General features: G+C 33.5%; 1 protein-coding gene across 1 annotated transcript in view; it reads left to right on the top strand.

The window, feature by feature from the left end:
* Positions 1-12,525, top strand: part of SCAPER (S-phase cyclin A associated protein in the ER) — a 176,281-nt gene that overhangs the window by 36,927 nt on the left and 126,829 nt on the right. Inside the window, 8 exon segments of the mRNA XM_025050312.1 lie at positions 1,217-1,453; positions 4,399-4,569; positions 5,433-5,508; positions 5,696-5,813; positions 6,088-6,199; positions 8,426-8,566; positions 11,834-11,947; positions 11,949-11,996. Coding sequence (XP_024906080.1) covers positions 1,217-1,453; positions 4,399-4,569; positions 5,433-5,508; positions 5,696-5,813; positions 6,088-6,199; positions 8,426-8,566; positions 11,834-11,947; positions 11,949-11,996 — 1,017 coding nt within the window.

The raw sequence follows: 12,525 nt of genomic DNA, 5'->3' as shown, positions 1-12,525 counted from the left end.
TTATAGTTGAGCTTTGATTTCGTTATATAAATGATATTGATTTTTTAATAAACAGGGTCGACTGTATTGTAATCATCAGTAATGCTAATATAAATATTGCCAAGAAGATTATAAACCATGGTGACTGATGTATAGATAATATTGATTGCAATATAAACAGTGCGATACAATTTAAATAATGCTTATTGCTAAAATCAACACTTTGGGACACTTTAAGTTCTGACTGATAGAATTTTTAAAGCAGTTTATAAGACTTGGCCAAGTTTAATATTCATATAAATAATTAATCAAACTGGGTGTTTTATAGCCACTGCAATATTTATCTAATGTTTGTTTAAGTAGTGATGTGAGTTTTAAATGAAAAATTTTAGATTTTAGTTCTACTTGGAGTTCATTACTCTGAGTATTATTGGAAAACACAACAGGGTTCTTCCTGTACTCTTTGCAAGTGAAAAATAAAGGCTTGTTTCTGTTCATTAAACTAAACAGGATTTTAAAAGTGGACATGTATTTCGCCTAATCCAGTGTTGTATTTATTTTAGATTGTTTTCACATTTCTGTTGGTGATGTGTTAAATATTTCTAAAGGGAATTGGGGGGATGTCGAAATTTATAGAATATGAATTGCATAATGAGACTGCATGCTCAGATATACTGTACTTTTTTATGATATATTTCTCTTAGCTCTGAGAAGTGGTATTATGTACCATGGTGGGTCTTGTAGGGGGTGTTAGTGTTATCTAAAGAGAGCACATTTTATATTTTTGAGTAAAATTTCCTCAAAGTATATATTTTGGTGAAAAGTGCCTTCATTTGATAATAGTTTTCACAAAAACCATGTATATGCCTTTAGTTATTTGAACATAAGACACTGTTATACTTGGGACTAGATTTCTTTTGTGAGGCATATCTTAGAGTACTCATCAAGAATAAGCTAAGATAAAATATAATTACAGTATGTACTGCTTGACTTTTAAAGCACCCAGACAGCGCCCTATACATAGTAGGTGCACAAATAAAATGTGTGGCTGCTTGCTTGATGGTATCTTTTCTTACACTTGAAACAGGCTAAAAAAACGGAGAGGGGGTTGCCTGTTAGCCAGCCACCTGCTGCTTCGCAGTTGATAGGTTAAGCAGAATCAGCTTTTCTGAAGTGGAGTGGTTGGTGAGTATTTTTTTATTATCTCTTGATTCATACTGTAAATACCTTTTGTTAGTTCACAGCAAGTACATTGGACGATGTCAAGAACTCAGGCAGCAGTACCCTACAAGACAGCTCTGTGCGAACTTCCGAAATACATCCTGTCCATGTGGATGCCGAGTGTGTTTCATTTCCTCAGCAAGCTGGCACATCTCCTTCGCATACAAACGAAGACAGATTTTCAGCAGAGAAGGCAAGGGTAGAAAGTGAAATGGACTCTTCAGATATTTCAAATGTGAGTGCTGCTAACCTGGTAAGAACAACTTATCAGAATTCTGAGTAGACATATTAATCTATTATAGAGGCATAAACTCCAATAATAATAAATTGCATTGTGTATTACTTCATACTTGACAGAGCATTTTTTACAAAGCATTCTATATTATTTCATTTTAACATTTTATTATAGCAACCTTTTGAATATTTTTAAGATTCTTCTTGTTTTGTAGCGGAAGAAAATGAGACTATGAGAGTTAACTTGTTCAAAATCATTCGGTTTATATGTGATTTGATCAAATGATTTTTAGTCTAGCATCAAGAAACTAAAGCAATACCCAGCCTTCCATGCAACTTATAAGCACTCTGATAGATGAGAAATTTTGCCCGCTGGACTTAGTGTAAAAAATTCTCTTAACACAGTACTTTAGACTGCTGCTACTATCATTTGCTTGGAGTTGGTGTTTAAGATGAAATTTACTTACCATTCCCATTGCAGAATCTTTTAAATAGGAATGTTAGTATTTTCTTAGAGGTCTTAGAGGAATTCTAAATCAAGGAAAAAACTTTTTAAAATTTGTCTTGGCAGGGATACTTACGTGGGGTGCTCTAGATAAGCACCTCATTGTTTAGGTTCTAAAAGGGGTTATATATAGAATGGCTTCAGCGATGAGAGAACGATTTTCTTTTCTTTCTCAATACGGTATTGTCACATAGCTGGTTAAAGTAAGAGAACGAATCTGTAGTTCTCTTATTTAAAAGAAACTTCGGCAAGAAATGACAAAGAACCTTCTGTTTAAGGTCATTTTTTGCAAACACTTGTAAAAATGTATTGACAAAAAACTCAGATATCATGGATCTATTTCTTTAGAGTTACCGAAATTTCAAATTTTACTGAAACTTTGGAAATTAAAAAAAATGATGATGTATACAGATATTTATTGAAATCTCACTGTGAAAATAGTACAACTTGTGGACGGATAATTGAATCATCATTTCATCCATAAGCTCTGTTACTAGTTAAAGTCCTTTCAGGTCTTTATAGAGACTAAATAGAAATGTATTTTGGGGAAGATCAAATTAAAGAAATAGAAACTTACTTTCTGCTGAGTTAAATATATTCAACTTTAATATTGGTATTTAATATTGTAATATTTGTGTGACACATTAAGTGCAGTCATTTTCTGTATTACTCTAAGATTTATAGAGAAAAAAGCTTATGATGCAAAGAAACAGGTTCTCCTGTGAACTCCCTCACACCATTCTCCTCCCAGAGAGAATCTGTATGTTTTGCGGGAGTGGGATTGGGGGCCGAGTTTAGAGACATGAGCTGGAAAGGAGGAGGGCAGCTTTAAAAAAGATACCAATGCCCGTGTTCCACTCCAGACCAATTCACTTATGAACAGAAGCTCAAGCATTTGAATTTTTAAATAATTTTATTGAAGTATAATTAATTTTCAATAAAGTTCACGTACCTAAAATATACAAATTATTAAATTTCGATATGCGTTTATACCTAGGAAATCATCAGTACAATCAAGATGATGAACATACCAGTTGCCTCTATAAGTTTTAACGTTCTCCTTTGTGACCCTTCCTTTCTATCATTCCCTGTATCCCTTTCCCTAAGTCATCATTTTTCTACTGTCACTGTCTGTTAATTGGCATTTTCAGAACTTTAGATGTGATAATGTAATCTTTGTGTGGCTTCTTTCAATCAACATAATTATTTTGAGTTTCTTTGTGTAGTGGTGTGTATTAGTAGTTCGTTCTTTTTATCGTCTTTAAGAGTATTCTGTTGTATTCCGGATAGATACCTAGGAGTGGAATGGTTTGGACATATGGTAACTTTACATTCACCTTTTTGAGGAGCTGTCAGATTGTTTTCCAAAGGGGCTGCGCCATTTTACATTCTCATTAGGTTTTATTTTCTTTTGCAGTTTCATCAGGTTTTTCTCTATGTATTTTGAAGCTATGTTATTAAATACATAAATGTTTAGGATTGTTTTGTCTTTTTGATGAATTAGCCCTTTTATCATACGATGACCTTTATGCCTCATGATATTTTTTGCTCTGAAATTTGCTGTGTCTGATATTAATACTTCGGCTTTTTTTTGAATGGTGTTAGTATGTTGTCTCTTTTACTTGAATATGTTTATGTTCTCATATTTAAATTAGGTTTCTTATGGGCAGCGTATGGTTGGGTCTTGCTTTTTGTTCCGTTAGACAATATTAATTGAGGTGTTTAGACTATTTCAGGATAGTGTAATTATTGATATGGTTCCTTTAAATCTGCCCTCTTACTCTTTGTTTTCCCTTTGACTCATCTGTTGTTTATCCCCTTCCCCCCCACCACCCCGTTTTGGGTTAATTATATTTTAATAACTCCATTTTATATTTTTTGTTGGCTTCTTAGCCATAAGTCTTTGTTATTTCAGTGTTTGCTCTGTAGTACACATATTTAACTTATCATAGGATTTATTGATTAATGATTTCGTTGACCATCATTTGTAGTAATTCTAATGCATATATTTAAATTAGTGTGTATGTTTAGAAAGTATCATCACCATTACAGCATAAATTCTTTCTATGTTCCTTTTATACTATTATGTTTTTCTTTTATTTTTGAGATATTTGCAGTATAACTTTTGAATTTTTGCACGCAAATGAAACTCTCACTGTCATTAATAATAATGCCTGTTATTTATATAACTTCACAGTATCTCATACACAGCAGTCTGGTAAAGAAGGTAAGTCATGGACTATTGTACCATTTTATGAAATACATAATAGGCTCTTGGTTTTAAGAAACTTCCAAGTCACACAGCTAGCAAGTGTTGAGCCTGTACTGGACTCCAGGTTTTGCAATTCTGCATCAGTGCTATTTTATGCATACTGTTGAGTGTGTGATTAGAACATAAAGAGATCATTACTTTTCAGTCAAGTGATGATTCTTTATTCTGTTTGTTTTTAACTTTATAGTCCATGGCAGAAGTTCTTGCTAAAAAGGAAGAGCTCGCAGATCGTCTAGAAAAGGCCAATGAAGAAGCCATTGCTAGTGCTATTGCTGAAGAAGAACAGTTAACTAGGGAAATTGAAGCTGAAGAAAACAATGATATTAATATTGAAACCGACAACGACAGTGATTTTTCTGTGAGCTTTTAAAATTTTTAACTTGTTCAAAAAAGTTATATTCAGATAAAAAATTCTTATGGCCAGAAGGACCTAGAGTTCATTTAGTCCTATTTAAAATTATTTTAAAAAATAATCTTCAATAATGGTATCATTATTCCATGTGATTGACACATATAGTAAATGATAGCAAATCTTATTTTAGCACTTTACTGTTTTTAATGTAATTGACAAGTTATAAGTGGTGATTTTCATTTTACAAATCAAGAAATTGAATCTCAGAGAAAGTAAAAACTCAGCATTACTCAGATTGTGATTGTATAGGTTGACGTAAAATCTAAGGTATTTTACTTTTTCTATTGTCATAAAAAGCAAAGAATGCACTGCCTTGCTGTCACTAAGTGCTCAGTATATGTATGTTGGTGAGAGGGATTTCTTAAAGAGTAAAAGTAACTAAATGTTTCACAGATTTTTCTATTAAATCGTAATGCCCAATAATCTTGAGCTCTTCTGATGTATGCTCTGAATATGTTAGAATTTATGTAGTACTAGTATAGTACTATAGTACTACATCATGGCATAGTATAGCGTAATAGAGTATTTTGTGATAGTGTAGGCCATTATGTTTCTTTTGAATTTACTTGATTTATCTTTGCTGTTAAATGGCAAGCAACTTTGTCTTCCTCTTAAAATGTTTAGGCTATGGTATTTTTAACCTGGTGATTATAGTGACTGCAAGAAGTATATAGCTTTATTCTAATTTTGAACTATTTGTTAAATGAAACGTATTAATAACAGGTAGGAAAATTTCATGTATAGTTCATTTTTTAAGGTTATAATTGTCTTCAAATATTTGTTTTTTCCTTTTCCTTGTTTCATTTTAGGCTAGCATGGGAAGTGGGAGTGTATTTTTCTGTGGTATGTCTATGGACTGGAATGACGTCCTTGCAGATTATGAAGGTATTACGTATGTGTGTATTATGTGTCTAGGTCGAGGGGTATAAAATGATCACCTTATTACGTGAATTTCTTTGTGAAATAAATAATTTAGAGTGAGAATGCTGCTGCCTCTTAAAAAATCTCTTCTCACTCGTTTTATGGAACTATGAGGTTAAACGGTAACAGTGGTTTTCTTTTTTCTCAACAGCCCGTGAGTCTTGGCGCCAAAATACATCCTGGGGGGATATTGTAGAGGAGGAACCTGCCAGACCTCCGGGACACGGAATTCACATGCATGAGAAACTTTCTTCCCCATCTCGTAAAAGGTCTGCCTTTGAAAATCACTTTGAAATGTTTCACAGGAGGGAAACTAGCCACGCTTGACTATTAAAAAGAGTTGCTACAGGACATTTTAAGCCACATTCATTACTCAGTACGGTTCTAGATCCATTGAAATATGATGTTATTTTTCTGAGATATTAGACCGAAATTATTTTTGTGGACTTTTTATATCTATTTTAAGAACTTTGAAGAGTAAAGAAATTATTTTTTGTGTTATGTAAACATTCACGTCTCCTGTTCATGTGCTTGTATTAATAGAACAATTGCAGAATCTAAGAAGAAACATGAGGAAAAACAAATGAAAGCACAGCAGTTAAGGGAAAAGTTACGTGAAGAGAAAACATTAAAGCTTCAGAAATTGTTAGAAAGGGTGAGTTTTTAATATTTAGGAAATTATGATAGCCTTAAATTGATGGGCTTCTTTTCAGCTTGACTTTTTCTTCTCGTCTGAGAGGTGCTAAAAGAACTGTAAAGATAATGAAACAAAGCATTTATGTCTATTGAATTACACAAGGTTACCTGTAAAAAAAAAAAAAAAGAATTTGTCCTTTCTACATTCAGTAGCAGTTTCTTCGCAGAGCTGGCCTGGATTGTTGAAGCCACACTTTATTTTCTGCCATTTTCATTACAGGGTTTCCTTGGGGAGTCTTGTGCAAAGTGTTCAATGACTTGGTAGGACAGTTTTGAGCCTCTCATACTATCAGATTTGAATATGTGGGAGCACTGATTAGATTTATAGAAGAAATGATTATTTACAGCAATGTAATTTCTGATCAGTGTGGAATAGTGGAAAGAACATGGGCTCTGGACATGATTGTCTGGGTCCAGTCCTGGTTTTGCCACATAATAAGATATGATGCCCTGGCAAGTTACTTAACAATGTTAATTTCAGTTTTTTTTGGTCAGTAAAATGACAATTATAATTACTAAGCTGTTGGAAGATTAAATGTGGTAGATACGTAAAACAACATAACTCTAGGATGGCTGTTGCTCAGTATATGGTCATTTTTATTGTGCTTACACATGACAGACATGTGAGTACTAAATTAGTCACTTGTGTATGACAGATGACCTCAGAACTTAACAGCTTGAAACAACATACATTTATTAGCTCATGACTTCTGTGAGCAAATACCTCTGGTACTAAGAAGGAGTACTTATATACATAGGTTAAAGATATGACTTACATTACTTATAATGTATATCTTAAATTTGGGAGAGGTAATTGGACCAAATACAAATATTTATAAAAAACAAGGTAGCGTAAGATTAGTATAGTAGAAAGGTTGACTGGGAAACGAAAATCTGTGATTTTTCTCTTTACGTCCATCTCAAGAATTTGTCATTATTTTTATTTAATCATTTAGAACGAATAGATCAAATATGAAAAACCGGTCTCTTACATTTGGGGGTTCTACAAGAGTTAATATATGATTTCATTTTCAGCTTTAGAGAAATGCTCTGACACGACCACAGTTTCCCTTCCTGTAGTGTTTTTCATGCAAATTGAATTACGTAGTTTATTTTCTCACTGTATCATATAACCTCCAGGTATTTGGAGATTAATTCTTGAAATTGTACAGTAGAGGTTCTCTGGTTAATTTTCCCACCAATATAAGTATCCCTTCAATTACTTTTAATGACAAATGCCACCTTGCATTCTTGTAACGGGTATTGTTTCAGCACTGCTTTACATACGTGGTTTCACCTGATCACCGCAATAACTGTGAGATACACAGAAGTGAACAGATACTGGACCTCATTTTACTGATGTGAAAACAGAATCCAGGAGAGGCTAAGTGCTGTTTCCAGTGTCACATGACCTTGGCTACGGCTTTGAGGACTTGTCCTCCAGCTTCTGATCTAGTGCTATTTCTGCATCATGCTTTTTGAAGTCGTTAAACACATAACTGTGCAGCTAAAATTCAAACATTTTGAGCCAACATCCAATTTTCTATAATTTGTTCTCATTGGTGCTGGATCTGATTTCCTGGAGCACAGAACAAGTCTTTTAGTTCTGTTTGCTATTGTTTTAAGGAACTAAAAGCAACTATATCTAGCTTTATTCTTCTGTAGGCAAAGTCCTCTTTTTCCTTCAGAGAATGTGATTTTTCAGACTTCTCACCATTTTCCAACCTTTAGGACAAAATTATTTATTTGTCTTGAATTTGGGTTATAGAGACATTAGGATTGTAAGGATAAGAGTACACACTGCTTGCGTTTTACGTGTACTCCCAGTGCAGTGTGACGACAGCAGATGTTTCTGTGGGTACGACTGGCGCAGTGTTCTGAGAGGTGCACGTGCAGTGCCTCAGGCCCGAAAACAATCCTGAGTTAGGGCCTCCTACTGTTCTCTTGTTATAGATGGGGATACTGAGTTCAGGCTTTAAAAGTCACCCATTTCACATAGCTAGCAAGTCAAGGTACATTACGAACTCAAGCAGTCTGTCTTCATAGTCTGTTCTTTACCATCAGACATGCTCCTTGAACTCTCTCCAGGTTCTAGACTTGGAAGTTCCTGAGCTGTTTATCAGTTTGCACTTCTGTTACATGACTGTGCGCTAATAGTGATGATGTGATAATTCACTGTGTATAGGAAAAAGATGTCCGGAAATGGAAGGAAGAATTGCTAGATCAACGACGTAGGATGATGGAAGAGAAATTACTTCATGCTGAATTTAAACGAGAGGTGCAATTACAAGCAATTGTTAAAAAAGCACAAGAAGAAGAAGCTAAGGTAAATCTTAGATGCTTCGAACATCGAATTAGTTACCTAAGTCCTTTTCTCAGTTGTTAAATACGAAGCTAATGTTTATCAAGTGTTTATTCTATGCCAGAATAACAACACTTTTACAGGCTCATTTAAAACTTCTAGATACAGTATCTTATTCTTACAATAATCTTTCATATGTGTAATATATGTATATTTTATATACATTCAGCTTTATTGAGGTGTAATTGACAGACAGTAAATAGCACATTGTAAACCATCAAGTGGATGAGTTTTGACATGCGTGTATTCCTGAAACTATTAGTATGATGAAGATAATAAACAATTCTATCCCCCTCAGAAGTTTCTTCGTGCTTCTTTGTAATTCATTCCTTTTTCCAACTGTTACCATGCAATTGCTGATCTGCTTTTTGTCACCATAGATGTTAACATTTCTGGAATGTTATATGAATGGAATCATACAGTATGTATTCTTTCTTCAGGCGTCTTTCACTTACCATAGCTATTTGATTACCATGCTGTTGTGTGTATTAGTTCCTTTTCATTGCTGAGAAGTATACTGCTGTATAGAAATACCGTAATTTGTTAATTCAGTCACCTGTTGATGGATATTTGTGTGTGTGTTTTTTTTTTTTCCAGTTTTTGGCTATTGCAGATATAGCTGCTGTGAACATTCAGATGTGTGCTTCTATTTTCTTGAGCAAATACCTAAGAGTGGATTGGCTGAGGCTTAGGATAGGTTCATGTTTAACTTTTAAAGAAACAGTTTTCCAAAGTGGTTATACTGTTACACATTTGGACCAGGAGTGGATGTGCCTTCTAGTTAGCCACATTGTCACCAACTAAAATTGTAATTTTAGCCATTCTTTTTACTGTGTGTGTATAGTGTTTCATTGGTTTTTAATTTGCATCTTTTCATGTGCTTATTTCCTGTCTGCATCTTTAATTTGGTGAAATGTTTGTTCAAACTTCTTGTTCATTTTTTAAAGTCAAATTGGTTTATCATTTGTTCTTTTTTCCAGCTTTATTGAGGTATAATTGATAGATAAAATGGTAAGATATTTAAAATGTACATCATGATGATGAGATACACATATTTGTTGTGAGGGACTCCTCTGATCAATTTAATTACCACATCCATCACCTCACATATTTATTTTTGTGTGTGTGTATGTGTGTGTATCAGAACATTTCAGTTTTATACTCATCATATTTCAACTATACAGCACAGTGTTATCAGCTGTTTTACGGGAGATCCTCAGATCTTACTCCTCTTGTAAGTGAAAGTTTGTACCCTTTTACCAACCTTTCCCTCTCCCTCCCTCCACCAGCTCCTGGCAGCTACTTTTCTACTCTTTGTTTTCTTGAGTTGGACTCTTAAGATTCCAAATATAGTGATACCCTGCAGTATTTGTCTTTCTGTAAATGACTTATTTCTCTTGGCATAGTGCCTTCTAGTTTCATCCATGTTGTTGCAAATAACAGAATTTCTTAGGGAACTTTATATGTTGGATAATATCTGTGTTTTGCAAATAATTTCTCTCGGTCTGGATTGCCTTTGCATTTTCACAGTGTCTTTTGAAGTTTTAAAATTGATAAAATTTCTGTATGTTGACTTTTTTTTCTTTTGTACTTTGTGGGTTTTGTGTCCTATTTTTTAAAAAAAACCTTTACCTAAATTTAAAGTCACTAAGATTTTTTCCTAAGGTTTTTCTAAAGTTTTAAAGTTTATAGTGAGGTTTATGTTTCATTTTGAGTTAATTTTTGTATATGGTGTGAGTTAGGGTTGTGGTAATTTTTTTCACATGGATAATGAATGTTTCAGTACCATTTGTTGAAAAGACCATCCTTTATCTATTGAATTGCCTGGCCATATATGTGCGGGTCTGTTTCTGTCTGTTGCGTTTCATTTACCTCTATGCCTTCATTACATCAACATATCTTTTATCTTGATTACTTTTATGATGTCTTGAAATCAGGAAGTGTAAATCCTTAAGCTTTGCTTTTTTAAAAAACTATTGTAGCTACTTTATATTTTTTTCCATTTCCAAATAAATTACAGGATCAGCTTGTAGATTTCTACCACCAAAGTGGGGAACAAAAAGCCTGCATAGTTTTCGATTGGTATCGCATTGAATTTATAGATTATTCTGGGGGAGAATTAATGTCTTAATGATTTAAGTATTTCGATCCATGAACATTGCATATATTTCTATTTATTTTGTCTTTACCTTTGCATGCATTTCATGAAATTTATCTGTAGTTCATATTTTTCATGTTGTCAATAGTATTTTGTTTAAAATTTTTTTCGGATTGTTTGCTGCCAGTATATAGGAGTACAGTTGATTTCTATGTATTACATTATATCCTACAACCTTGGTAAACTTCCTGGTTCTAGTTTTATTTCTTCCAATCCTGTATGTTTTTTTTTCTTTTTAATCTCCCTGTGTTGCCCTGACTCACACCAGTGCAAGGCTAACTAGTTGTGATGAGAGCTGTCATCATTGCTTTGATCCCAATCTAGGCAGAAAGCATTTGGTCTCTCACCATTAAGTATGATGTTAGTTGTAGACTTTTTTATAGATGTTCTTTATAAGGTTGAGGGACTTTCTTTTTATTCCTAGTATACTGAAAAAAAATTTTTTTTTTTACCATGAATATAGTGTAGAATTTTATTTCATACTTTTTTTGCATTTAGTGAGATAATTATGTGGTTTTTTAATCTTAAAAAATCTTAAAATGGTGAATTTCACTGGTTGATTTTCAACTATTAAACTAACTATGAAATTCTGGGGTAAGCCTCACACGGTGCTGATGTATTATCATTTTTATATTTTGTACCTAATTATCGTTTATTCAATATATGTTGAAAAAAAGGATTTGTCACTTAAGGTTTGTCCTTTCAAACTCATTAGAATAACATGCATGCATCTATTTAAGTTTTAATGTAATTTCTGTAGTTGCAAATTACAGTGATACCAAATAGAACTATATCAAGATGGTCTCTATAAGAATCTTAATTTGTTTCTTGACTTAAAAAATATTTGCTATGGCAGACCTTTATGTACTCTAAATCAGTTCTAAGGCCTGTGGATTTGTTATATACAGTGGATTGAATTCATTTTTGAGGTAAATATTGAAAGAAAAGACCCATTAGTCATTATTGTTGTATGCCTTACCACTGGTTTATAATATAAAGACTGTTAAGTTTATTTTGTGATATATCCTAGAATTAACTTGATTTGAAATTCACTTTCTTTGTTTTTATCGAAGGTAAATGAAATTGCCTTTATAAATACCCTTGAAGCCCAGAATAAACGCCATGACGTTTTATCGAAATTGAAGGAATATGAGCAGAGGCTTAATGAGTTACAGGAAGAGTTTTTTTTTAGAGCGAAGACAGGAAGAAAAGCAAGCACGTGATGAAGCTGTTCAGGTAAAATTTTTTGGCAAGCATTTATCGAGCACCTGCCATATTCTAGGCTCAGAAGTAGTTGCTGAGGATCCAAAAAGAGGTAAACCTAGTCTCTCCCCCCAGGGTGTGTGGTTTAGTACAGCAGTGACTGATTGGTTTGAGTAGGAATATCTATTTCTCCCTGCTGAAAAAGGATTGTTTTTAACCAGTATAGCCTCTAAGAACTGGGAAATCTTTATGCTTATGACAAGGCACACCTGCCATTTATGAGTGAGTGTCATCAGATGCTTTAATTGCTTGGCCTCTCACCTCTCTAGCGAACTCCTAATAAGTTAGCCACTATTTTCAGGCCGGGAAGAAAGGTTAACACATAAAGTGTACTTATGTTTGTAAACGATTTTAGATTTTCCTCAGTACAAAGCCTTATCCATGTTTCTTTTTAAAGACCTGACATTTTTGATGTAGAGAACAAATTTTGCAATATTCAAATATAATTGCAGACTTACTTTATCTATTACGACTAATATTTATTTGTTCATTCAGTGATGAT

Source organism: Pteropus alecto, unplaced genomic scaffold (genome assembly GCF_000325575.1).
Source record: "Pteropus alecto unplaced genomic scaffold, ASM32557v1 scaffold60, whole genome shotgun sequence".
Taxonomy (NCBI): domain Eukaryota; kingdom Metazoa; phylum Chordata; class Mammalia; order Chiroptera; family Pteropodidae; genus Pteropus; species Pteropus alecto.
Note: the sequence above shows the minus strand (reverse complement) of the source record. Positions and strands in the feature narration are given on the sequence as shown.